The following is a 26,938-nucleotide window of genomic DNA, read 5'->3' as shown; positions in this document are numbered from 1 at the left end:
CACACACACACACTAAACATCTGAGGAGTGGAAGTCAGTTCTGTATGTGGACATTTTAGAACATCTTGGATTCATCGCATAACAAAATATGAAAGCAGATGCAAAATAATGATGCCAGAACTTTAGCGTTGTAGTGGCTGTATGAGGGCGGTTCTCACAGGTGTGGAGAATCACATTATCAGCATCATCCACCAACCACAAACTGAACATCATGTGGTGGGCTTGGCATTTCACTCTTTTTATAATCGGCTGACATTTAGACCAAATTCTGCCAAAGAAAGTCACTTTAAAAGTGTCACAGAATCGCATGATGACTAGCAAAGACTGGCTTTATTGTTTCTTTTTAAATAATCTGATTTCAATGCAATCATTTGTTGTTCATTTACACACTTTTCCAGAGTATTTTCAACGTGAATGAATCATATTCCCAAAGCCGAGTGCGTCTCGAATTATACTTCAATAATTGTATGTATAAAACAAAATCCTCAAAAACTAAAAAGAGCCTGGTGATTGTTTTTAGCACACATTCAAGTCTACAGATTCCCTTTTACGTGTTTGATTATCATCGGATCATTAGTTACAGTTATTTGTTATAAGTAGCAGCCTGATTGGTCCTCTGCGTAGAGAGCGTCCAGTGTTTGAGGTCAGGTGTGTTTGGGGTCAGGTGTATTCACACAGGTGTCCACAGCCGGCCGGACAGTGTTTGGACTGTTTCAGCCACTCCATCACATGTTCCAGGTGTCCTCCGTGACTGCAGCCTTGACACCACACAAACAAGCCTTTGACCACGTGATGGCAAACCGCACACACACTCGCACACTGGTGGCACCTACGGAGGGTTACAATACACAAAATAATTATAAATATATATATACACTGTATGATATCTCCATATTTTAATAAATAAAATGCAAATGTGAAAATAAAAAGTGTATAAATAAATGTAAAAATGTTTAAAAACACTAACTTTATCAAATGTAGACTTGGTTTTAATAAATAGCACATTCATTTCATTGCTCATGTAAAAAATACAAAACAGAATTCTAGTTGGTTGCTTTTTTTCTTTTTGATGTAATGTTTATTCAACCAGGAAAAACGTGACAAGATTATGTGTACCTGGGACATTAATTAATATGGGAAAATAATATATTTATAAAGGGATAAATTATTATAGGGATATTTGCAAATTTTCCAAATGACATTTTAATGTATATTTTAATTAATTTATAATAAATGAAATACATTTGATTTATAAATGATATAATAGTAATACATTTATAATAATATATAATTAATACATAAATATATTTATTTAATTTATTTATAAAGTGGACAAAATGGGGATTTTTTTGCCATTTTTCCAAATGATAATCTTTTTCAATAAATTAAATAATGAAGTAATAAATAATATAATCATACATAAATAACAATAAATATATTTGTAATAACATATATTTACAAATTAAATTCATAATTACAATTTAAAATATACATTTTCTTAATTTATAAAGCACTTTTAAACTACACATAAAAGAAAACCCAAAGTGCTGTTTTAGTATCATTGATATACTATTATAGTTTTCGTTTTCATTTTAATATTAGTAAAAGTTTTAGGAATTTTGCTGTGTTTTTTTTAATCACTTTTATTATGTATATTTTTTTTTAATATTTTTAGTGAATGTTTATTTCATATCAAGTAATGAATGTGTTTTTTTATGGTTTTAGTTTTAGTTAACACAGTATAACAATTTCCATAAATATTAAAAAGGCACCTGTAAATGCCCTTTAAACACTGTAATAGACGTAGGAGCTCTGATGGTAAAGGGCACATTAGATAAACGACTGAACTCGAACTGAATGATTTTGAATTTGACAAAGGAGAAAGACCAGATAAAAGTCAGAGCTTGGAGGTCGTACCTGTCACAGATCCAGCCCTTGTTGCTCATTGGTCGCTTGCAGTTGCTGCAGTTGATGTGTAAAGTGGTGGAGGTTTGGTTCAGACACATGATGGCGCCGCACGTGCTCAGTTTGATCACCTCGTTGCTGACGTTCCACAGCTCGAAGCGCTGCAGCAGGTCAATGTAGGACATGTACCAGTGTTCCTGAAACACACACACACACACATCCGCCACTCAGTAAACCGTCATATCAGTAAGGGATCATGTGCATCCAGCTGGTTTTATTGCAAGCAGCTTTGAGCCTATAGTCAAACAAACAAGTTCAATAAAGACGGACATTTTAAAGTTATCAAGAAATCAAAATGGACAGTTCTTTTTTTGTTTAATAGAATAGTGCATTATTAATTGTAAATTATTTATCTGTGTACATCATTATTTTTTTTTAAACTAATGTAATTTTTAACCACAGATTAAAAGCAGCGACATCTCTGATGACGTGTTTACTGGCAAGAGGGCGGGGCAAACTGTCACTCACAGGAGATCCACCAATAGCAAACCACAACTATCCAATCAATTCCCCACGGACAAAATCAAGCTTTAGCAATTTGTTCTTGATCGAGAAGCCATTTCACTCGGATATACTTCAAAACAGGGAAGAAAAGACTGTCACAATATCCGTTAAGAGATAACGTACCGTTGTATCGCTTATATTGAAGGGGACATGAAATATTGGTTTGATAAGAAAAAAATCCATTATAGTGTACCAACAAGAAAAACACTTAACCCTCTGGTGCTCTTCATTTAGGGGTTGCATTGGTTGTCTTCCCGGTCATAAGTGACTGGACACCTAAAAATCAAACTTCCTCCACCCCAGTAAAACCAATGCAATTTATTTTTCTTCAATAATATTTTTTCTTTTTAATTTTGTATTTTGAGATGATTTAGTATTTTTTAATATTTATGCAATAATTATATATTTTTTTTATTATTGCAGTATTTCAGGTTAAAATAGAGACTAGGCCTTCAAAATAAATTTTTTTTGAAGGCAGATTAGCGCCCTCTTTTGGAATTATTTAAGAAATCATGCAACCATGGGTGTAACCACTAGAGGTCTCTATGGAGAGGCTTGAGAATTCCCTAGTTCTGTTTTGGACACATTTAATGATTTTATGGATTTGAATATATATTTAAAAAAATCTATTTATTATAAATTTATATTTTGTTTGTTAGAAATATAGATTTTTTCTGTGAATTTGTGTTTTTGAAGATTTCCCATTCATTTCCTATAGTGTCATTTTTGACCAAAGAGCACAAGTGGGAGTAATTTTTTACGACCAATTAGCATGCTCAAATCATGCCCTCAATTTTTTTTGTGTGTTTACATCCCTAATGCTAGAAAAGTCAACAAGTTTCATATCATTCTGATGAAGCTTTGATTTTAAAAATTCCAAATATGGTTCATAGGTTCAGTTTTTCATAGGTGTGTGTGTGTTTGTGTGTGTGTATAAGTGTGCGTTGCGTGTATGTGAGTGGATGTGTCAATATCACACTCTTGATGTTTTAGAGTTTCACCCCTTTACTGCTGTGTACTTTTTTTCAGCATCGTGGCCGATTTGAGGATTGTACACACAAATATTCGGAACATTTTTGTGTTTTTGCCAATTTCCCATTCATTTCCTATGGTCGGTCATTTATGACCGCAAGAAAAGTCACCAAGTTTCATATCATTCCGATGAAGCAGTGATTTTTAACATTTCAAAACAGAAAAAATTTTCCGGTCAGAAATGACCGAACAGCACCAGAGGGTTAAACAATATGATCAATAACAATATTAACATCATTATATACTGATGTTTTTTTTATTTTCCCAGCTGAACCTTTTGCAGTTGCACGAGTTAAAGGGAAGTTAAACAGAAAAACACAAGACGTTTCTTGTGAAAAAAAACCAAGTGTCGAGGTGTCCATGAGCAAGACACCTAACCCCAGCTGCACCGCCGTTGGTGTATGAGTGGGTGAATGTGAGGCAAGATGTAAAGCGCTTTGGCTGGCCATGGGTCTGTTGAAAGCGCTATATAAATGCAGTCCATTTACCATTCTTTTTAGATCGCCATGTCATGCGCTGGACACTACAAAAGACACAAGATGTGTGCGCAATGGTCAAACATGCCATCTAGTGCGTTTGCATAGAAAAACTATGGAAAAGTAGTGCAGTGGAAAAACACGCACTGTATGATATGAAAGACATGAAAGTCTTTACATCAAATATCCGGATGAACAATCATTATACAGTGTTATCAGGGAATAACTGACCTCGGAATGTCGCGCGTCACTCCCGGATAACAGAAAATGGGCAAAGAGGCGGGACGTGGGCGGAGCTGAAGTGACACGATGACTAACAGACAGCAGATAAACGGCAATCCACCTGTCACTCAAAGTGGCCACGCCCTTAATTATGCAGAACTTTAATGCTTTATATAATGTAAACGAATAAGTTATAAATAAATTCACCCTTCTCACAGTCGTCATGAAGGGAAAAATTAGCCGTATAGACCAAAACCACACTTTGTACCAGACTGTAAACATGTTTTATTCTGCTGTAAAGTTGGGCATTTTAACATGAGATTCTGCTCCTTCTGGAGCCTGTCCCTAGTGGCCAGTCGAGGAATTGCAGTTTATGTCACTTCCGTATCGGCTTCAAGAGAAACTGCGGGAAGTTGTCGCTTGGTCGTGACTGACCAATCAGAATCAAGCATTCAGAAAGCCGTGCAGTAAAGAAATCTAGCCACAAACCTGCGTGAGCTCGTCAATCTCCTTACGGATGCGATCGCCCAGCACGATCAGCACGGACACGGCCATCTGCACGTCGCCCTGCTCGGCGTAGTAACACAGCATCTCCTTCACAATAGGGCAGAAGAACTTGGGCGGCAGGTGGGGCGAGAAAAGCAGCTGCGACACGGAAATGAGACTGATGGACTCCATGGGAGTCAGGCACATGCTCTCGGCCTCACTGCCGCTCACGTGGGGCGACTCGGGCTTCTCCTGCACCGGCTCCGGGGCCGAGGGATGGTCCATGATCTCGTGGCGTAGCGGGAACGCCTCCTGAGGGAGCAGGTACTCCGGCTCCTCTGCTGGAGAGACAGAAATCTTAGGCTTTTTCTCTTTGTATATCAGGGACCTGTGAGATGTCGGAGGTGTTGACTCACCGGCCTGGTTGTCGTGTTCCATGCTGTAGAGATCATCGTCATCCAGTTCAGCATCTCCGAACAGATACTCCGCCTGACCCTCGCTGCCCTCCGTCTCCTCGTTCTCTGCACACACACACAGGAAGCTTCATCCACTGGTTTAGTGTTGGGAAGGTTTTCCCGGCAGCTAAAAATCTGAGCTGAAGAGAGCCTGGAGACACTGTGGACATGTGACGTTTTTGGGAACAAACGCAAAGTTTCTTGGGAAACCTGAAAGTTTTGGGAACGAGAGCAAAGTTTCTCAGAGACATGCCAAGCTTTTGGGAGCGAACGCAAGGTTTCTCAGGAAACGTGAAGGTTTTGGGAATGAATGCAAAGTTTCTAAGGAAACGTGAAGGTTTTGGGAATGAAATCAAAGTTTCTTGGGAAACCTGAAAGTTTTGGGAACGAACGCAAGGTTTCTCGGGAAACCTGAACGTTTTCGGAACGAATACAAAGTTTCTCAGGAAACGTGAAAGTTTTGGGAATAAATGCTAAGTTTCTTGGGAAACCTGAAAGTTTTTGGAACGAATGCAAAGTTTCTCAGGAAACGTGAAGGTTTTGGGAATGAACGCAAAGGTTCTCGGGCAACATTAAGGTTTTGGGAACGAATACAACGTTTCTCGGGAAACCTTAACGTTTTGGGAAAGAACACAAAGTTTCTTGGGAGACCTGCAAGTTTTGGGAACAAATGCAAAGTTTCTCAGGAAACCTGAAAGTTTTGGGAACGAATGCAAGGTTTCTCAGGAAACGTGAAGATTTTGGGAATTAATGCTAAGTTTCTTGGGAAACCTGAAAGTTTTGGGAATGAACACAAAATTTCTCGGGAAACATTAAGGTTTTGGGAACGAATACAACGTTTCTCGGGAAACCTTAAAGTTTTGGGAAAGAACACAAAGTTTCTTGGGAGACCTGCAAGTTTTGGGAACAAATGCAAAGTTTCTCAGGAAACCTGAAAGTTTTAGGAAAGAATGCAAGGTTTCTCAGGAAACGTGAAGGTTTTGGGAATGAATGCTAAGTTTCTTGGGAAACCTGAAAGTTTTGGGAACGAATGCAAAGTTTCTCAGGAAACGTGAAGGTTTTGGGAACGAATGCAAAGTTTCTTGGGAAACCTGAAAGTTTTGGGAATGAACGTAAAGTTTCTCGGAAAACATGAAGGTTTTGGGAACAAATGCAAGGTTTCTCAGGAAACGTGAAGGTTTTGGGAATGAACGCAAAGTTTCTTGGGAGACCTGCAAGTTTTGGGAACAAATGCAAAGTTTCTCAGGAAACCTGAAAGTTTTGGGAACGAATGCAAGGTTTCTCAGGAAACGTGAAGATTTTGGGAATTAATGCTAAGTTTCTCTGGAAACCTGAAAGTTTTGGGAATGAACACAAAATTTCTCAGGAAACGTGAAGGTTTTGGGAATGAATGCTAAGTTTCTCTGGAAACCTGAAAGTTTTGGGAATGAACACAAAATTTATCGGGAAACATGAAGGTTTTGGGAACGAATACAAAGTTTCTCGGGAAACCTTAACGTTTTGGGAACAAATGCAAAGTTTCTTGGGAAACCTGAAAGTTTTGGGAACGAATGCTAAGTTTCTTGGGAAACCCGAAAGTTTTGGGAACGAATGCAAAGTTTCTCAGGAAACGTGAAGGTTTTGGGAATTAATGCTAAGTTTCTTGGGAAACCTGAAAGTTTTGGGAATGAACACAAAATTTATCGGGAAACATGAAGGTTTTGGGAACGAATACAAAGTTTCTCGGGAAACCTTAACGTTTTGGGAACAAATGCAAAGTTTCTTGGGAAACCTGAAAGTTTTGGGAACGAATGCTAAGTTTCTTGGGAAACCCGAAAGTTTTGGGAACGAATGCAAAGTTTCTCAGGAAACGTGAAGGTTTTTGGGAATTAATGCTAAGTTTCTTGGGAAACCTGAAAGTTTTGGGAATGAACGCAAAGTTTCTCGGGAAACATGAAGATTTTGGGAACGAATACAAAGTTTCTCTGGAAACCTTAACGTTTTGGGAAAGAACGCAAAGTTTCTTGGGAGACCTGCAAGTTTTGGGAACAAATGCAAGGTTTCTCAGGAAACGTGTAGGTTTTGGGAATGAATGCTAAGTTTCTCTGGAAACCTCAAAGTTTTGGGAATGAACACAAAATTTCTCGGGAAACATGAAGGTTTTGGGAACGAATACAAAGTTTCTCGGGAAACCTTAACGTTTTGGGAAATACGCACAAAGTTTCTTGGGAGACCTGCAAGTTTTGGGAACAAATGCAAAGTTTCTCTGGAAACCTGAAAGTTTTGGGAATAAACACAAAATTTCTCAGGAAACGTGAAGATTTTGGGAACAAACATAAAGTTTCTCGGGAAAAATTAAGGTTTTACAAGCGTATACAACATTTCTTTGGTAAACGCAAAGGTTTTGAGTACAAGCAAAAGGTTTGCACTGTAAACACAATCTACCTGATTGTAATTTGGTGAAACATCAACAAACATGTTACATTTCTCTTTTAATGGTTTCTCATCAGGATGCAGATGCTGTCCTGCATGTTTATGCGTCTATCTCACCGTCATTGTTGTTGAGGTTGGTCTCCAAGCTGTGTATGTTGTCTTGTCTGTTTTCTTTGTTTCTCTCATTGAGAGCAGCGCTCATCTCCTTCATACTGAAGCTACAGTGCAGGACGCAGGGAAAAGACGAGAGCAACGATGAACAGTATAAGAGGTTGGGATTCAGAAATAAAAAAATCACATGGGGTGATATCAGTACCTGTTGACGAGCGGAAGGTTTCCTGACTTATTCAGATTGTGATTGGTTGACAAGGACGGATTAGCCGGCTCGGAAAACATAATTCGCAGCATCGTCCATGTGGTCGATTCCTGTATAGCACACAAACACAAACTCAATAAAAGCACTTGGTAACACTTTATTTTAGTGTCCATGTTATGTTACAGGTAGTTACTGTAGTAATAACTATAAATGGCGTTTTGTTTATATCACTGCTCGGCTACAGCTGTTGAGCTCGGTAAAGCTGCAGTTTCCTCCTAATCTCTAACCGTTTCTACTCCAGATCTCCATATCGCTCTAAAATATAGCATTCTGTGCAGAATTCAAATGAGTCCGATACGTTATGACCCACTCAGTCTGCTCCGGTTCAGAGACACGATAGCACAGTGTGAACGCTAAGGCGGTTCGTGTGACACTAACATGAAACCAGATTTCATTCGCCCCAATGGAAAGCATATTTACACTGTCTGAATCGTTCCCTATCCCCTATATAGTTCACTATGTGGCGTTGACCATGTAGAAAACAGTAAATGTGTGAACAAGTGATCGATTTCAGCCACAGCTTCAGCGTCTATTTATAATGCAGGAGGCGGGCTTCAGATTTTAGAGAGCATTTGATTGGACAGAAAAACAAAAAGTGCAGAGTGATGTCATCAAAATCATTTATCCATATTGGCGGAAGTGAGAGACTGTAAGTTTTGAACGCTTATATCTTCTAAATGCAAAAAGCGCACTAGCTTATAGATAACCTTAAAGGCTTAGTTCACTTTTAAATAAACTTTTGCTGATAATATACTCACCCTCATGTCATCCAAGATGTCCATGTCTTTCTTTCTGCTGTCGAAAAGAAATTAAGGTTTTTGATTAAATCATTCCAGGATTTTTCTCCATATAATGGACTTCAATGGGCTCCAAACGGTTCAAGGTCCAAATGACAGTTTCAGTGCAGCTTCAAAGGGCTTTAAAAAGATACCAGACGATGAATAAGGGTCTTATCTAGCGAAACGATCAGTTTCTGCGAGAAACCGAGCAGTATTTATGCTATTATTTTACCTCTTATTAGACGAACGTGATCATCTCTGAGCTCCGCCATAACTTCCGCTAAGTGAGGTCAAAATACGAGCCTGGTCATAGAAATATCGATCGTAGATGCCTCGTTCTACTGATCTGTGCAGGTGATAATGAGGCATCTACGTATATATCTATGACCACGCTCGTATTTTGACCTCACTTAGCGGAAGTTATGGCGGAGCTCAGAAATGATCACGTTCGTCTGATAAGAGGTAAAATAATAGCATAAATACTGCTCGGTTTCTCGCAGAAACTGATCGTTTCGCTAGATAAGACCCTTATTCATTGTCTGGTATCGTTTAAAGCCCTTTGAAGCTGCACTGAAACTGTAATTTGGACCTTGAACCGTTTGGAGCCCATGGAAGTCCATTTTATGGAGAAAAATCCTGGAATGTTTTCATCAAAAACCTTAATTTCTTCTCGACTGCAGAACGAAAGACATGGACATCTTGGATGACATGGGGGTGAGTAAATTATCAGCAAAAGTTTATTTAAAAGTGATCTAATTTAGGGCTCGACATTAACGCTTGTCCGGGACAAGTGGATTTTTTGAAGGGGCAAGTGAAAGAGAATTTTACTTGCCCGACGGACAAGTAGCCTGATAAAACGTCATTAACAAAAATAACTAGGGAATCACCCAAATGCAAGAATGATTCTGCATTCATTACTGTAAGAGGCGATTGACAGTGAATGATAATAATGTCCAATGAAGTGACGGTAACGAACCCACTGTTTACGCTCGCGCAGCCTCTCGAGGAGAAATCGAAACATATGTGCACCGCTCAGACAGAGAAACTCAGTTAACACACTGCTGTAAAAATGTAGAAATGTGGAGTTTATTTATATTTATAACATGATTAGGTCTGTAACGATTTGACCAAAAATAAAAACCTCGATTAATTGAACATTTGACCTCGATTACGATTAATGAACGATTATTATTTTATTTTTATTTTTTTTTGCCCTCATAAGGTTTTTGAGTAAGTTCACTGATAAGGTTTGTACTGTAAATATTTTCTACTATTAAAGGTGGAATTTTTTTTTCTAATGAAAAAGTTCATTGTGATTTTAAAATACTTGAAGGAAACGGTTCACTTTCAGCAGTTATTGTCTATGGAGCAGATTTCTGTTTGAACTAGCTTTAATGTTCAAACTGGCAGTGCTTAAACCACATACAAATGACAAAGCTGTGTGAGGACGCAGGTGATAGAGGTCTGCCTTCAGGGTGCGCGCGTTTTCAGAGACGCGACACGGCTCGGCTCTGTGTCACTGAAAAAAGCTGAGCACTGAACGGATAAGTTTTCCGTATTGTTGTTGTTGAATATTTCACATTCGCTTTAAATGTTGAAACTGGCAAGCCTTTAAAACGCATTTACTTGACAAACTTTATGAGCACGAAAGTGAAAGCGGCTTCGGGGCTTGCGCGCGCCGTCTGTGTGTGTGTGTGTGTGTCAGCGCGTAGGCTATAAGAACAGCAATTAACTGACCTGTATAAACTGTGTAAAACATGCAGTTACTATAGTGATTCTGGGCATCTATAAACACAGATAACTGCTCCTGCATCTGTGTGCCTTCAAACTGCACTTGATGTGACTGACGGGGCGGAGTCACGTGAAAACCGAAATAACCGACATGGGAAAAATACGTCGGTTAGAGGCTCTGAATGTCGGTTTCGGTTATTTTTCGATTAATCGTACAGCCCTAAACATGATACAGTTGCAATGTCACATTACCAAGAGTGCTGTTTTCCTGAATAACATCATGACTGAAAATGACACTGATTTCAAATGACAGCTCCATAAACAATTATTAACATTAAGTCACTTACATTTTGATGCAATATTGAGTGTTTTTGTTTTCAGCAGCGAAAATAGTTCCAAAAGATCACAGCAGAACGAGTGTCACAGCAACAACGTGTTAGTGAATGATTCAGGGCTTTGAATGAAAAGATAGAATCAAAGATTCAATGAACTATTCGTAAACGACCGCCTCATTCTTGAATGAATCAGCATTTGAACGAATTGACTCAATGACTCACTCATTAAGACGGTCACCTGCCGCCACCTACTGGTGGTTTAGTTTCATCTTTCCAACATTTCTTATTTGTATATTCAAAAAATATTTAAAATAATCTCATAACATTATTTAATGCAGTTGTAATTTTTCAGTGTAAATTATTTAATTTGATTGGTAACAGCCAGTGTCGTCTTCTAATTTTATTTATTGATCCAATTTAAGAATATAAAAGGAAATCTGAATCATAGCCTATATTTAATAAGATTAGGGGAAAATGCCCTTTATAAAAGGTAAAAATATATCACAAATATGCATATGTCAAAGCTGATTGAACACTGGTGAGAATATTGGTTCAGAATAAATTTTATTTACAACACACACACAAAAATATTTTTTTTTTCCGGACAAGCACATTTTTTACTCGGACAAGTGGATGACAGATTTACTTGTCCGAAGGACAAGCACGTGAACATGCTTAATGTCGAGCCCTGTAATCCTTTATGGCTAACATATTCATACTAAAAGCCAAAAAAACTAATTTCATGGGGTCTTTAAACAATACAAAAAACACATCTGTCTGTACCTGCAGTCTGTTGAGTCTCTTGGCGACTTGAGCGTTGTGCTCACAGAGTTCGGCGAAGGGTTTCCCGCCAAGCAGGTAACTCTGAGCGGTGTTAATGAACCAGTCCATGCCGACGCCGCTGCCCGCTTCACTCTCAAACACACTGAGCGCGCTGGACACCTGCGCAAACTGCTCCGTCACATCGGGCTTCTTGAAGAAGAAGATGGGGTACCGCCGATCGCCGCCTGGGTAGGTTTTACGCCCCACATCCCCTACAGAAGGGGGAGCTATGAAGAAAGACAATATTCTGATAAGAAATCAATGTCGATGAACATTTCAGACTTTAAAGGGTTAGTTCACCCAAAAATGAAAATTCTGTCATTAATTACTCACCCTCATGTCGTTCGACACCCGTAAGACCTCCGTTCATATTCGGAACACAACTGAAGATATTTTAGTTGAAAGCTGATGGCTGAGAAAGGCTTCAGATAGGCCTCCATTGGCATTCAGTACATTTATACTCCCAAGACGCATAAAAGGCACTTAAAACGTCGTTACAAAGTCCATCTCACCACAGTGGCTCTACAATAATTTTACGATGCGACGACAATAGTTTTTGTGCGCAAAAAAAATCAAAATAACGACTTTATTCAACTTGTTCTTGTCTTCCGTGTGTGCCTCCACGACGCATGCGCGAGAATATGACGTAGCGCCGGGGTTCGGGAATCCATGAAATGCACACTTTAGTCCCATTCTGAGAACTACGCCGAGACCTAAAGCACGATCAATGTAGAATTCAACAGCTTAGACACGCGCGTCTTCCTCTGCTTGTAAACAAATCGCTTCTGGGTCATGTGTCCGAACGCCGGATCTGCGTCATATTCTCGCGCATGCGTCGTGGAGGCACACACGGAAGGCAAGAACAAATTGGATAAAGGTGTTATTTTGATTTTTTTTTGCGCACAAAAACTATTGTCGTCGCATCGTAAAATTATTGTAGAGTCACTGTGGTGAGATGGACTTTGTAACAACGTTTTAAGTGCCTTTTATGGGTCTTGGGAGTGTAAATGTACTGAATGCCAATGGAGGCCTATCTGAAGCCTTTCTCAGCCATCAGCTTTCAACTAAAATATCTTCAGTTGTGTTCCGAATATGAACGGAGGTCTTACGGGTGTCGAACGACATGAGGGTGAGTAATTAATGACAGAATTTTCATTTTTGGGTGAACTAACCCTTTAACTGACTCACTCACCGCTCATCAGACTCTCTTTAGCAGCAAACGCCAGGTCGCCGAACAACCCGAAACAGAGTCCTTCGGGGTTGGCGCGGTCGACGGGCCTGCTGGCGTCTTTAAACATGTGCTGGTACAGCGTGCTGTCCTTGGACCCCGACAGAAGGAAGTAGGGGTCATGCTGGTGCCGCCACACGATTCCCGTTGTCACGTCTTTGTGCTCCTCGAACGTCGCAAAGGGGATGAATGGCCGACGGACGTCCCACACGTAGATGTTGTGGTCCACCATCATGGAGCAGGTCGCCAGGTGATAGCGCCGCTCCGGACGCCACTTCACCCTGGCCACCGACGCAATGGTCTGAACGCAGTAGATCTCCTTCACGCGATTGGTCGACATGTCCCAGACTTTCACCATCTTGTCACGTCCGCCTGTGGCGAGCCAACCCCTACAAGAGACAGACAAGACTTACACACACAATGGTGCCAGAGGTTGAAATTAATGTGTAACCTTTTACCAACTGAAATTAGACAAAACATCTTTTTAAGTTAGCTAAGATAAGATATTTTAAAATTTTACTATTATTTACTTCTCATTTTGTCGTCCTTCTTTAAATTCTTCTTCACTGAGAAAATTTTGAATTTTACTACTATAATTATTATAACAATTATTATTTTCTTGAGTTTCTTAAGTCGTTATTTGTAAAACTACTACTATTATTATTAGTAGTGGTATTATTTCCTTCTCATTGTATCTTCCTGGTTTACATTTTCACTTTTTTAAGTTTCTTTAGTCATTATTTAGAATTGTCCTACTATTATTATTAATATTTCATCTTTTCTCAAGTCATTCATTAGAATTCATCTATTATTATTTTCTTTTCTTCTCATTCCTCTTCCTTTTTTAAATCTTCACTTTTTAAGTTGAAGTCATTATTTAGAATTTTACTAATTTAATTATAATAATAATCAACATTTCCTTCTCCTTTTAACTTCCCTTTTAATTTGTACTTTTTTAAGTTTCTAAAATCATTCAATAGAGTTTTACTACTATTATTATTAATATTTCTTTTTTTTTCACTTTATAAGTTTAAGTCATTCATTCAAATTCATCCATTATTATTTTATTTCCTTCTCATTCTTCTTTCTTTTTTAAATCTTCACTTTTGAAGTTGAAGTCATTATTTAAAATTGTCCTAATACAATTATTATAATAATAATTATTATCATTATTTCCTTCTAGTTTTGTCTTCCTTTTTAAAAGTGCACTTATAAAGTTTGTCGTTATTTAGAATTTTACTATTATAATTATTATTAGCATTATTAATATTTCCTTCTCCTTTTATCTGTCCTTTTTTAAATGTTCACTTTTAGGTTTCTTATGTCATTATTTAGAATTGTATATTATAATAATAATAATAATTTTTTTAAGTTTAAGAATTTTGTTATTATTTCCATCTCATTTTATTTTATTTTCATTTTCTTGTTTATTGCTGATATTTTTCTGTATGTCTTTGTATTTGCTGACGTGTGAAGCACAGAGTGACGTATGAAAGATGCCATACAAAAACAAATGTCCTGTTACTCAGATTGGTTAAGTTAAGTGTGCACACACACCTGTCCTCAGGGTGCCAGTCACAGCAGAAGACGGGGCCGGTGTGTGCGGTGAACATCCTCTCGTAACGGTCGGGTCTGCGGATGTCCCACAGCTGCACGTTTCCATTCTCGAACGAGGCCGCAAACGTGAAATAATCCTTCATACTGAACTGCACATCTCTAACACTCTCAGACTGACCTGCCAAAACACAGAATGATGTTCACATTGTGTCCCGCTTCCATATCGCTGTAGCATCAAAGAAGAATCTATTTAGTGTCTAAGAAGCTCCAGTGCACTGAAAATAGTTGTTTTTTAGTGTCATTTTTTGGGTGAATTAACCAGTAAATGCTTCAGCTTGTGCAGATTCTGCTGAAAAGTCTGAGATGCTCAACTGCGCATTTGTATGTGCACAAGTTTCTACGTACCAGAAAACGTGCTGACGCTTTCCTTCTTTCGCAGGTCGAAACACTTCATGAATCCGTCCTGCGAGCCGGACAGCAGCATGTTGACCTCGGTAGGGTGAAAACAGACCTTGTTCACCGTGCGCTTGTGTTCTGTGAATAGCTGCTCCTGTTTGTTACGGCACGGCCGCGACAGGTTCCACGTCACCACGGCTCCATTCGTGGCAGCGGTGGCCAGCAGGTTCTCCTCCATCTGATGCCACATGACGTCCGCGCAGCTGAAGTTCAGCGAGGGTTTGCGTCCCACGCGCAGGTTCAGACGCTCCACAAAACCATCTTCCTCCAGGCCGTATATCTTGAAAATATTTCGCCCTGCAACCACCACCTGAAACATGTGATCAATCACAAGTTAACTGTATCTAATGATATTACCTAAAACTAGAATATATATTACTGACAATTAATTATTGATCGGCAGATTGAATACTGCTTTACATATTAATAACAATATAAATAACAAATACAAATTACATTTAAAATAAATAAATAAATAGGTAACCGTTTACAATAAGGTCCCATTACTTTAACATTAATTAATGCATTAACAAACAATAAACCATACATTTGTTGGACGATTTTTTATTCATCTTTATTAGCATAACATTGACATTGATCTTTATTAGATAACATTGATTGTTAGTTCATATTAGCTCAAGTCCATTAAAGGGGTGATGAATTGAGAAATCAACTTTCCCTTGAGCCTTTGATATATAAACGTTAATCGTGGGATAAGAATATCCTGTACGTTTCAGAGCTGAAAACGTCCTTGTTAGTCAAAGAAAAGCGTTTATTGACACCAGGCCCAGAAAACGAGAGATCTCAGAATATGCCAACCCTTGACGTCATAGGATGCAGAAGCACCGCCTCAAGCCCACCCACCGACTCGGATCGCGCTACCGAGCAATAAACAATGCCGTTTCCAGCTCACGTGCGTAAGACATTGCGCGTTTGTTCGCTTCATTTCACTGCAGAATCGATTGTAAACAAGACAGGTCGAGACTGGATTTGCAGACATACTGAGATTAAAACACAACACTGTGCCTTCTATTTTGGATCCGACAGGAACGGTGCAACACACACTTATGTGAGTAAAACATGTTTTTTTATATGTGTTAGTATTGCATTGTTACAGATCGCTTGATATCTATTGATTACATACCTTAGCACGCTGTCACAGGCTGGAGAAGGTGTTATTGGTTCATTCGTGATCAGACTCAGACTTGTAACGCCAGTGCTCGCAAAGCCCAACGTCCTGGGCCTATGTGTTTTTCAGACGGCTACCAAAACGTATCACCGGCCTGCTGACGGGCTATCTTAAATAGTGAAATAACATTTCTTTCTTGCGTGTGTGTGTGTGTACGGGTCATGGTTATTCACCGATCGGGCGGGCCAAGTAATACAAAAATAACATTCCAATCAATCGCGGGTGGATGAGAGATTAATCATTGTGTTTGTTTGATAAAGATATTTTGCGAGTCCTGTGAGCATTTTTCCAGACGCTTTCAAAACAATTTACATATGTACTGAGGGAGCTGAAGCTCATTAAATATGCAAATCTTATCCAATTCTAGCCGTGGGCGTTTACTTCCAAGTCTTCAGTGCGGCACGCCAATCAAAACCGAGCGTTTCTTCAGAGAGCCTCAAAACCAGGGTAGAAAATAGCCGATTACTTATTCATTATGTTTTTGAATGTAAAAACAACACGAACGTCATGAGTTGACCTCAGATAACAGTATACAAAAATAAAAAAAACAGTTCATGACACCTTTAAATAATATTTACAGATACAACTTTTGGTTTTAATAATGTATTAGTAAATGTTGAAATTAACATGCAAGATTAATAAATGCTATAGAAGTGTTGTTCATTGTTAACAACAGAAAAAGAGAAAAATCACGCACTGCTCTTGACTTTCGTAGCTTTAATAAAATATTTAATTTATAATTTATAACTTTATTGATAACTTTATTAAATTTCTGTATATTTCCTGTTAGATCAAATATTTAAAATATACTGTCTTTTTGTTGCTTCTACATTAATCTGGAGATTAAATGTTCAATTATTACAATATAAAATTTATTGAAAACTGTTATTAGCCATGATTAATTACATAAAAATTTGCAATTAAGTTTTTTTTAATTGATTGACAGCACTAAAAAAAATATATATATATTGTTACATTATAAATTATATAAATGAAAAACATATAATAATTTCAACTCATTCCCTTTAATTCATATTTTTTTCTTACTTAATTAGTTTTCTATAGATGTGTTTTTTCATTGTTAGTACAAAGAACAAAAGAAAAAGAGAAACATCACACACTGCTCTTGACTGAATAATGTTTGTAGCTTTAATAAAAATGTAGTGACTGTAGTGTTTGATAGGTTTATTCAATTTCTGCATATTTCCTGTTAAATATTTAAAATATACTGCCTTTATGTTACTTCTACATTCATTTGTATATTAAATGTTAAATTATTACTATATTAAGAAGATATATTAAATCGTTAATGTTAGGTGCAATTAATCACAACTAATTACAGAAAAATGTGTGATTAATTCGTTTCACGGTGTGTTTGGGTTTTGTTCATGTTCATGTCTTTTATTTTGAAGTTCATCACATTCATGGTTCCTGGGGAGCGTTTAAGACCAAACCGGTGCGCAACTTTTTGCTACGGTTTCGGGGTTGAACGACATGTTTCCTGGAAACGGTGTGCAACAGGGTTTGAGATACGTTTTCTCTTGTTTGGTGGGTGTGTCAAATATGTCAGCCCAATCAGCAGCAACATGTATATAAACCGTGCGGTATTAAAGAGACAGCTCGCACAATGAGTCCAAGTAAAGTCGTTCACAAATGTGTCCGCTGCAGCACGATATGCGAAACAATTGAAGATATTAGAAGACATGTTTGTCGTGAGAGTTTTATAGTAAAAATATAGCATATCAACATGATTATGTAGTTGTTTATGTTTTTAGATTCATAGCAAGGCAAGTTTATTCATATACCACATTTCATACACAATGGTAATTAAGTGCTTTACATAAAAATTTGAAAGAAAATACAAGGTATTAAAAAAGTAAGAACTAGAAATAAAATGATTTCAATTAGAATTGATTACCAGGAGATACAAAAAAGTTAATTAAATGGGATGGGGATGTTGTCTTTTATTCTGGAGGGGAAGTGATTGCATCAAGCATATTTTGCAGTATTAAACACTTATTTATTTCAATTTCATCAGGCTCCGAAAATCCTTCAAAAAGAACACAAAGAATGGCCTTCTCAGCTGCCATAGTTGCAACTCTTGCGTCATCAGAACAGGGTGTTCAACGCAGCACCGTTTCCGTTCAAAAAACATCCCTGGTTGTCATGTGATCCCCTTGTCTTCATGTGTGATGTTCTCATTGGTTGTTTTTGTCATGTGTTCTGCTGTTATGTTCATTGGTTATTGTTTGATTGCTGTTCACAGGTGTCCCTTGTCTTGTCATTAGTCCTCATGTTTGCCATGTGTCCGTGTTGAGTATTGTTACCTGTAACCACTGTGGGTGGGTGAGTTCTTTGTTTAGTCAAGTCAGTCCAAGTCCTTGTTTGTTTGTGTTTTGTAAATAAACTGCACTTGGGTTTCGTAAAGCTTGTCTCCAGTGGATCACAACGTTACAGAATACTCGACCAGGGAACAAGGCAAACATGAGGGCTTAAATGACAAGACAAGGGACACCTGTGAACAGCGATCAAATAATGAACCAATGACAGAACATGACAGCAGAACACATGACAAAAACAACCAATGAGAACATCACACATGAGGAAAAGGGGATCACATGACAACCAGGAACCATGAATGTGATGAACTTACTTATTTTTAATTATTAATTATTGTTAATTATTTTTATTCGATTGACAGCACTTAAATCAATTAAAATATTGTTAAATTATATGAATTAAAAAATTATAATTTCGTCTTGTTCCCTTTAATTAGTTCATTAGTTAAAATTCCATCAGTCTTTTTCCTTCACATTTAATTCAATGTGTTGCTGTTTCTTTGTAATTATTTGTGAAATTTATTAGCAATATCCAAGTGAAAATTGTTTCAAAGTAAATCCTACACCATTTTTTCCCCCTCCGGTGTAGAGTTGCTTCTATTTGAAATGGGTTTAATTTAAAAAGTCATGTGAACAACCGCAAAAAATAGATTTGAGTAGCACTTGAGCTTGTGGTGAGAACATAGTCTAATTTTCACCTGCGTGGCATCGCGACACACGCTGATGGCGTTGGCAGGAGCATCCAGGTGGCAAAACATGGTACGGCCACTGATGGTGCTGACCCTGGTCATCTTATCCATCTCAAGCTGCAAAATACAGAGAGATGAGAGATGTAGCCGCTGCAGTTCATTCTCTGGCCAGCAGGTGGAGGACAGATTCATCCACACAAACATCTCAAGGTTGGAGGTGCATTTATCTCATCTCACACATTTAGCAATAAATGTAAAAATATACATGAATAAGGTAAGCTGTTCACACTCACGCTTTGTGTGCTGAGAAAAACAACTTCCTCATTCACTCCACACTAAGACCTTTGGGGAAATGAGTCCAGAAACAGCAAACACAATCCATCAATGTATTTATTATTTCAAAACAAATATACATGAATGATTCAACTGTTCTTTATAGATTATATTTGAATAAGTAGATCATTAGATGTTTTCTATTTTAAAAAGACTAGAAATGATTAGTGGTGGTAAAATGACAAACATCTAAGGGATTATTAATGTTATTGCAGCAGTTTTTTTTTTTTATCTCACCGTCTGTGTTCGTCACACACAGCTCAGGACAAAAATCCACTTCACGTGACAGTCGGTGCGTGACGTCACGCACACATCCCCGCGAGCGCGCTTAACATCTTTACATGGAATTACACACCGGCCTGCAGAACAGAAACAAGGCAGCAATATAGCAGAGAAGCTATATTAATAAAACAACGCCATTGCATTTTAGAAATCATATTAGCAGTAAAACTTAAGTGATATGTTAGTGATTTTATACTGACTGTAAAGATTTTATACTTTTTTTTAAATATTTTATGTAATTTATATAATATGAAGCATGCCATTTATTTTTTATAATAATAACAATAATAGTGTCTTGCTTCAGAATATATCAGTTATATATTGACCATATTTATTTTTTCATTGCATGTTGTATATCTGCTTCTGTCTGCCTGCAATTTTACCGCACGGTTTATATATTATTACTGTTATTCTGATCAATTTTACCGCACTACAATACAGGTTTATATATTATTACTGTTATTCTGATCAATTTTACCGCACTGTGATACAGGTTTATATATTATTACTGTTATTCTGATCAATTGTACCGCACTACAATACAGGTTTATATATTATTACTGTTATTCTGACCAATTTTACCGCACTGTGATACAGGTTTATATATTATTACTGTTATTCTGATCAATTGTACCGCACTACAATACAGGTTTATATATTATTACTGTTATTCTGATCAATTGTACCGCACTACAATACAGGTTTATATATTATTACTGTTATTCTGATCAATTGTACCGCACTACAATACAGGTTTATACATTATTACTGTTATTCTGATCAATTTTACCGCACTGGGATACAGGGTTATACATTATTTCTGTTATTCTGATAAATTTTACCACACTGGGATACAGGTTTATACATTATTACTGTTATTCTGACCAATTGTACCACACTGGGATACAGGTTATTCATTATTACTGTTATTCTGACCAATTTTACCACACTGGGATACAGGTTATTCATTATTACTGTTATTCTGATCAATTTTACCACACTGTGATATACTGTAGGTTTATACATTATTACTGTTATTCTGATCAATTGTACCGCACTGTGATACAGGTTTATATATTATTACTGTTATTCTGATCAATTGTACCGCACTGTGATACAGGTTTATATATTATTACTGTTATTCTGATCAATTGTACCGCACTGTGATACAGGTTTATATATTATTACTGTTATTCTGATCAATTGTACCGCACTACAATACAGGTTTATATATTATTACTGTTATTCTGACCAATTTTACCGCACTGTGATACAGGTTTATACATTATTACTGTTATTCTGATCAATTGTACCGCACTACAATACAGGTTTATATATTATTACTGTTATTCTGACCAATTTTACCGCACTGCAATACAGGTTTATATATTATTACTGTTATTCTGATCAATTTTACCGCACTGTGATACAGGTTTATATATTATTACTGTTATTCTGACCAATTGTACCGCACTGTGATATACTGTAGGCTTATACATTATTACTGTTATTTTGATAAATTTCTCTATACTGCAGTGTAGGTTTATAAGTATTACTAAGGTTATTATTATTATCATTAAGCAAATCAACGCAAATATTTTTTTGTCTGTTGTTGTAATGCACAGAAAGGTGAATTTGATTTGAACTATATTCATCATTCATACTGGCCGATTGGTGCTTCGAGGTAATAAAAATGCAATACTACGACATCACAGCTGTGCATGGAATAATATATGTAGTAAATATGAGTAAGTTTGTCTTTTAGAGCTCGTGGCAGTCACTTGCCACAACAAAAGTGTCATAAAAACACCTCAGGACAGCAGTAATAACTCCCGGCGCTCGAGACCATAATTCAGCGTGTCATGTTTCCGAATAGGAATGTTCAACTGAAATATGAGTTTGGATATTGCTGAAATAACCGCGCAGAACTTACCCTTTCAAAACAAATGTGCCCGTTCATGAGAAGCGGATGTAGAATTATTGTTTACGTTTGCCGCTAACGTCACCTCCCCTCGCATGGCGCGCGCGGCTTCAGTCTAACTGGGCGTTGGGAAAGATCTGCACAACTGATTCAAAACGCCTTTAAAAGTTCACACAACGGAATATTGATCAGAACACATCCTGGTATGATAACATGCTGTTGTTTGGTTTGCTTGTTTGAGGTCTGCAGGAAATGTTATAAACTGTGCGCGCGCATGATCTCTCTCTCTCTCTCTCTCTCTCTCTCTCTCTCTCTCTCTCTCTCTCTCTCTCTCTCTCTCTCTCTCTCTCTCTCTCCCTCTCCCTCTCTCTCTCTCTCTCCCTCTCCCTCTCCCTCTCCCTCTCCCTCTCCCTCTCCCTCTCCCTCTCCCTCTCTCTCTCTCTCTCCCTCTCCCTCTCCCTCTCCCTCTCCCTCTCCCTCTCTCTCTCTCTCTCTCTCTCTCTCCCCTCTCTCTCTCTCTCTCTCCTCAGTCATGTCTGTGGACGCGAGGCTGTTTAACTGTGCAGATCCTGCTGTTTGGACTGGGATTCATGGAAAATACTGGACTGTGGTGGAAGCAAAGTCAGCTGTAAAGGGCAAGGCTTCTGGAAAGCTCTTAAAACTGGACAAATGGTTTGAATCCTTGCAAACACACACCCCTAAAATGTTCATTATTTAATTTGCATTAGAATAGAATTGAACATTAATGATCATATTTGTTACAAATAAAAATGACTAAAATATTTAATTTTTAAAATCATAATTTATTATATATAATAAAATACTGTTAATTATAAATGATATAGATTAAAAAAATATTGTAATAATTGTATTATTCATTTTTGCCTATTCACAATTAGCCTCGCATTGCCTCTATTTGACATTGACCACATTTAAAAGGTCAAATGAACTGCAAAATATATATATTTGAGTTCTTCCAAACACCTCAAATGTCTTTTCATGTTTATTATTGTATTTGTATCATAATAGAATTTAATATGAATTCATATATTAATAATCATATTAATTACGTATAGAAGAATATATACATTTAATATGATAATAAATTATTTAAAATAAATAACTGTTAATTATAAATGATATAGATTTCAAAAATATTGTAATAATTGTATTATCGTAATTCATAATTTTTGCCTACTCACAATTATCCGTTTACATGCAATTTGACAACTAGCATTGCCTCTATTTGACATGGAGCACATTTAAAAGGTCAAATGAACTACAAAAAATATCTATATTTGAGTTCTTCCAAACACCTCAAATGTCTTTTCATGTTTATTATTGTATTTGTATCATAATAGAATTTAATATGAATTCATATATTAATAATCGTATTAATTACGAATAGAAATGACTAAATATATACATTTAATATTATAATAAAATATTAAAAATAAAATACTGTTAATTATAAATTATACAGATTAAAAAAATATTCTAATAATTGTATTATTAATTTTTGGCTACTCATAATTATCCGTTTATATGCAATTTGACATATGGATATGGACCACATTTAAAAGGTCAAATGAACAACTACAAAAAATGTATATTTGAGTTCTTACAAACACAAATGTATTTTATTTGTATCAGAATATAATTGAATATTAATTTCTATATGAATAATCATAGAAATGTCTAAAATATATACTTTTAAATGAACGATAAATTCAATATTGTTAAATTATATACATTTTAAAATATTTGCATTCATTTTATCTTGATAATTTGAATTCATAATGTCCTACTCATCATAATTGGCCACTAACATGCAATTTGACACCTTAAATGATTCACCAGAAAAGCAACCACAAAAAATAGACTTGAGTGCATTCATTGCATCAGATCAGAATATAATACAAGTTGCAGGAAATCTCAGTGGCATTGTCTGTGTTTTCCAGGTTTCAGGAGGAGCTTCCCGCAGCGATCTCCGCTCGATCCCAGCGTTCCCTCACACATGCTGAGCTCGTCAAGATCATGGAGTGGAAACTGACTGTAAGCACAATAGAAATAGATTCACGTCCTGCGCAATTGGCAAGAAACATGCCGGAAATAGGTTGCACGCAGTGACGTTCACTCTTAAGTTCACACACACACACAGATATGACTGTTATGTACAAGTGCATTGCTCTCTTTGATGATTGATGATGATGGCTGCTCCCTCTTAGAAAGGGAAGTTCAGGCCACGATTGCAGCAGCTCATTGGCTCGAACAGCGAGGAGGCGGTACAAAGCTCGACCAGTAAAGCATTCGGGTTGTTGCCTGATGTCCCAGCGGCAATTACAGAGCTGTGCAAACTCAAAGGTGTCGGGCCAGCAACCGCATCAGGTACACACACACCCCTATCAAATCATGCGTGCAATAACTGTAATCATATACGTTTAATCGCATCAAACTGTCTCCATCAGCCGTGTTGGCGGCCGGAGCTCCAGGTGAAGTGGCCTTCATGGCTGATGAAGCTGTGGAGAGCATCGCCGAGCTCAGACCGGTCGAGTACACGGCCAAACATTACGCACTTTACCTCCAGAAAATGCTGCAGAAATCATCCCAGCTTAATAAAGGTAAGAAACACGGGAAGCTTAAATATTTCTTTATTAGGATCTTACGATAATATGATGTGTTTTCTGTCTCAGGGGACGGCCAGCCGGACTGGACTCCTCACCGGGTGGAGCAGTGTTTATGGGCATGGGCGGTGGCCAATCGGATTCAGCCCTCGTTAATACAGGAGTTCGATCTGATGGATGCAACACACACAGTGACCAATCAGAAGGCAGAGAAGAGGAAGACTGCTGATGAAAAGCCCTCGAAGAGACAGAAGACTGCGCGAAACTAGTATATAATACATGCAATAAAAGGGTGTTCAATATATTCCTCTGCAAAAGTATCTCTGTGTTTTTGAGGCACTACTCCAAAATCACGAAATGCAACCTTTCACAATTGCTCTACTGAATTTGTAGTTGTTTATGTTTAGATGTTTTAATAAAGCAATAAAACATTTGTTAAAACTATGAGTTTTGTTTTTTTTTTGGGCCTGAAAGATACTTTGCACAAACAGAGTGTTGTTTTATTACTTTTTCTTAAAAATAATAAAGGCACAAAAATGCTCTTTAGAGACAGATATATACACTCACCTAAAGGATTATTAGGAACACCAAAGTAGTGTGCTAATTTTAATTTTTATTGCCATCCGTCTCCCACCACCCGCATAAAAATCCCGGTCGACTTACCAACTGCTTTTGACAAACACCAAAGTCGTGTGCTAATTTAATTCCTGTCCGAATCCACATCTCTGAGTTTTCAAGAATATATCACTTCAAAATTCACTGTTTATATCCTTTTTGACCCCTGTGCGGTTGCACTGTAATTTGGATGCATTTCTAGACAGTATTTACAAGAGCAATATATTTCATCACCGCTCAAAAAATAAAACGAGGAAAAGCACATAAACATTTGAATGGGCCGTTTTTTACGGCAGCATTTATTCTTGTCATACCAAGCATATGACATTTTATTTACAGCATACAATCATGTTACGGACCACATGAGCAGCGCGTTCCCCTCCACCATGAATAAATCACAATCCGAATGTACAAGTTTTAGGTTTTATCACTGAGGTGGCGTGCACATTTATTTTTACAGACTTGAGAAACAGAGGCGAACTGCGCATGACAAACGTCACAACCAAACGTTAGGGATTGGTTAAGGCAGATCCAGAGTGGCTCTTTGCAGATTCAACAGATCCATTAGTACAAAACTTCAACAGAGTTCCCGCCTTCAAGGAAGTAAATGCTTGTCAATGGAGAGTGGCCAGACTCTCTGTACAAATGAAATGTATAAATTGGACTTAAGCTTACAGGGGATATGGCCATGATACGGACATGATTGATTACTCTAACTTAAAACGCTCATGCAAACAAAGGAGGATTTTTAGTTTTGTTCCCTATTTTTTTGTTGTTTTGGATTTAAAAGTGGGATGCATTTTGAAGAGTGGCATGTATGCAGGTGTTTATTGGATTCGTCCGATCTGATCTGCACGATAGGAGATGAAATATGAGTACTGCTAATGTTTAAATAGCAAGTGTTTCAGTATTTCATTTAACCCTTTCCTCTCTGGTGTATTTATTACAAAAACAAGTTCAGAACATGAATCTTCAGTGTTTTAGCTTTAAAATGATGCATAGTTTGTGATGGTTGATTAAATGTTTTTTATAAAAACAAAAGTAGTTAAAAGTACAAACACGCCCACTTCCATCAACACCCCCACACAACTGTGTGGATGACAATGTGTGTGACGTTACAACTGAGCAGAATCAGTTATTTTCAGCCACTAGCACATTCCCAGTAATCTCATATTTGATGGTGTTCCAATCAAACACGTTTCCCTTCGGCACATACGGTTCCTGATTTGAATACAACGCCTCAATCTGACTGCCAGAGAGAACATAATCCCACATTTTCACATCTGTAATTTCTCCTACAAAGCTCTGCTCTGGGTCAAACTGCCCTACATATGTATCAGGGTCCTGGCCGAGCAGGACGGTGCCGCCAGGACGAACTGAGAGACCTTTTCTATAGAGCTGGAACACACTGCGCCGTCCATCCACCCAAAAGGCAGTAAGACCAGTCGCAGAGTGCCAGGTGACGCACAGGTGAGTGTGAAAGCTGGAGAGAGGAGGCAGGCGGAAAAACGCCCCATCACCACTAGACTGAATATACAAGGACAAGCTGCCTTTCTCTCTCCACACGTTCAGCTCGTCATAGTCAGGCGTGCGGTAGACAAACAGAATGATCTCCCTCTCGCCATGGAGCTCCGTCACGACGCGCATGCAGAGGGTAAAAGCTGTAAGACTCAGTGGCTTTTCAGGAGTGAGTTTAACAAAGCTTGAACTAGTCTTGTTTGGAAACAGAAGCGCTTTACCACCAAGACCCACTGAAAGACAAAACACAAAACAAACCATATTTTACTAGACACACAAAATCCTGATCATACCAATCCGTGAAACGTCTTAATGTAAAATGTGGTACCTTCAGTAGCCGCTGCTGTCAGAGAGAGCAGACAGAAAAATAAAACCAGCATCTTGCTGCAGGTCTGAAGGAAAAAGTGCAAAAGAAAATCAGCACTCCTTTTAGCATTAAATCATTAAATTACAACAGTTTATTAATAAGTGTGCAGTCACTGTTAAGAGACAAAGACACAAAAGGTTCAAGAGAAGAATACTTACGATGTTCAGCAGGTGTTAGCTATCAGAGAAGATCAGTTCAGGTCAGATTTGTGTCTCTCAGATGATC

At 37.6% G+C, this 26,938-nt stretch overlaps 3 protein-coding genes across 4 annotated transcripts; 1 reads left to right on the top strand and 2 right to left on the bottom strand.

Annotated features, from left to right (window-relative positions):
* Positions 1–310: 310 nt before the first annotated feature.
* Positions 311–21,741, bottom strand: wdr24 (WD repeat domain 24). 2 transcript variants are annotated; one of them, XM_079806308.1, is made up of 14 exons: positions 21,602–21,741; positions 19,624–19,745; positions 19,347–19,395; positions 19,063–19,170; positions 14,786–15,146; positions 14,381–14,558; positions 12,788–13,212; positions 11,557–11,822; positions 7,869–7,978; positions 7,670–7,770; positions 5,102–5,206; positions 4,689–5,026; positions 1,918–2,102; positions 311–829 (listed from the first exon to the last, which is right to left on the bottom strand). In XM_079806308.1, the coding sequence occupies exons 4-14, from the start codon at positions 19,162–19,164 to the stop codon at positions 661–663; spliced, it is 2,340 nt and encodes a 779-aa protein (XP_079662434.1). In that variant the 5' UTR covers positions 19,165–19,170; positions 19,347–19,395; positions 19,624–19,745; positions 21,602–21,741; the 3' UTR covers positions 311–660. The 2 variants fall into 2 exon arrangements, with proteins under 2 accessions (XP_079662434.1, XP_079662435.1); XM_079806309.1 differs by having other exon boundaries at positions 4,689–5,023.
* On the top strand, positions 21,636–24,650 carry LOC307119781 (uncharacterized protein). Its single transcript, XM_079806312.1, has 6 exons — positions 21,636–21,792; positions 22,120–22,261; positions 23,551–23,644; positions 23,818–23,977; positions 24,058–24,210; positions 24,283–24,650. The coding sequence occupies exons 2-6, from the start codon at positions 22,122–22,124 to the stop codon at positions 24,480–24,482; spliced, it is 747 nt and encodes a 248-aa protein (XP_079662438.1). The 5' UTR covers positions 21,636–21,792; positions 22,120–22,121; the 3' UTR covers positions 24,483–24,650.
* Positions 24,637–26,938, bottom strand: LOC307119782 (C-reactive protein-like). Its single transcript, XM_079806313.1, has 3 exons — positions 26,872–26,938; positions 26,675–26,738; positions 24,637–26,579 (listed from the first exon to the last, which is right to left on the bottom strand). The coding sequence occupies exons 2-3, from the start codon at positions 26,724–26,726 to the stop codon at positions 25,960–25,962; spliced, it is 672 nt and encodes a 223-aa protein (XP_079662439.1). The 5' UTR covers positions 26,727–26,738; positions 26,872–26,938; the 3' UTR covers positions 24,637–25,959.

The sequence above is a fragment of the Gobio gobio genome (assembly GCF_949357685.1).
Source record: "Gobio gobio genome assembly, chromosome: 23".
Taxonomy (NCBI): Eukaryota; Metazoa; Chordata; class Actinopteri; order Cypriniformes; family Gobionidae; genus Gobio; species Gobio gobio.
Note: the sequence above shows the minus strand (reverse complement) of the source record. Positions and strands in the feature narration are given on the sequence as shown.

Bases quoted from the DNA above. Each gene is read 5' to 3' on its own strand.
- wdr24 (XM_079806308.1), bottom strand. From the start codon at position 19,164: ATGGATAAGATGACCAGGGTCAGCACCATCAGTGGCCGTACCATGTTT. The intron at 14,559-14,785 runs GTACGTAGAAAC...GTGTTTTGGCAG, and splicing joins AAGCGTCAGCACGTTTTCTG to GTCAGTCTGAGAGTGTTAGA. The intron at 13,213-14,380 runs GTGTGTGTGCAC...TGTCTCTTGTAG, and splicing joins GACTGGCACCCTGAGGACAG to GGGTTGGCTCGCCACAGGCG.
- LOC307119782 (XM_079806313.1), bottom strand. From the start codon at position 26,726: ATGCTGGTTTTATTTTTCTGTCTGCTCTCTCTGACAGCAGCGGCTACT. The intron at 26,580-26,674 runs GTACCACATTTT...TTTGTCTTTCAG, and splicing joins GACAGCAGCGGCTACTGAAG to TGGGTCTTGGTGGTAAAGCG.
- LOC307119781 (XM_079806312.1), top strand. From the start codon at position 22,122: ATGTCTGTGGACGCGAGGCTGTTTAACTGTGCAGATCCTGCTGTTTGG. The intron at 23,645-23,817 runs GTAAGCACAATA...GCTCCCTCTTAG, and splicing joins TCATGGAGTGGAAACTGACT to AAAGGGAAGTTCAGGCCACG. The intron at 23,978-24,057 runs GTACACACACAC...TGTCTCCATCAG, and splicing joins CGGGCCAGCAACCGCATCAG to CCGTGTTGGCGGCCGGAGCT.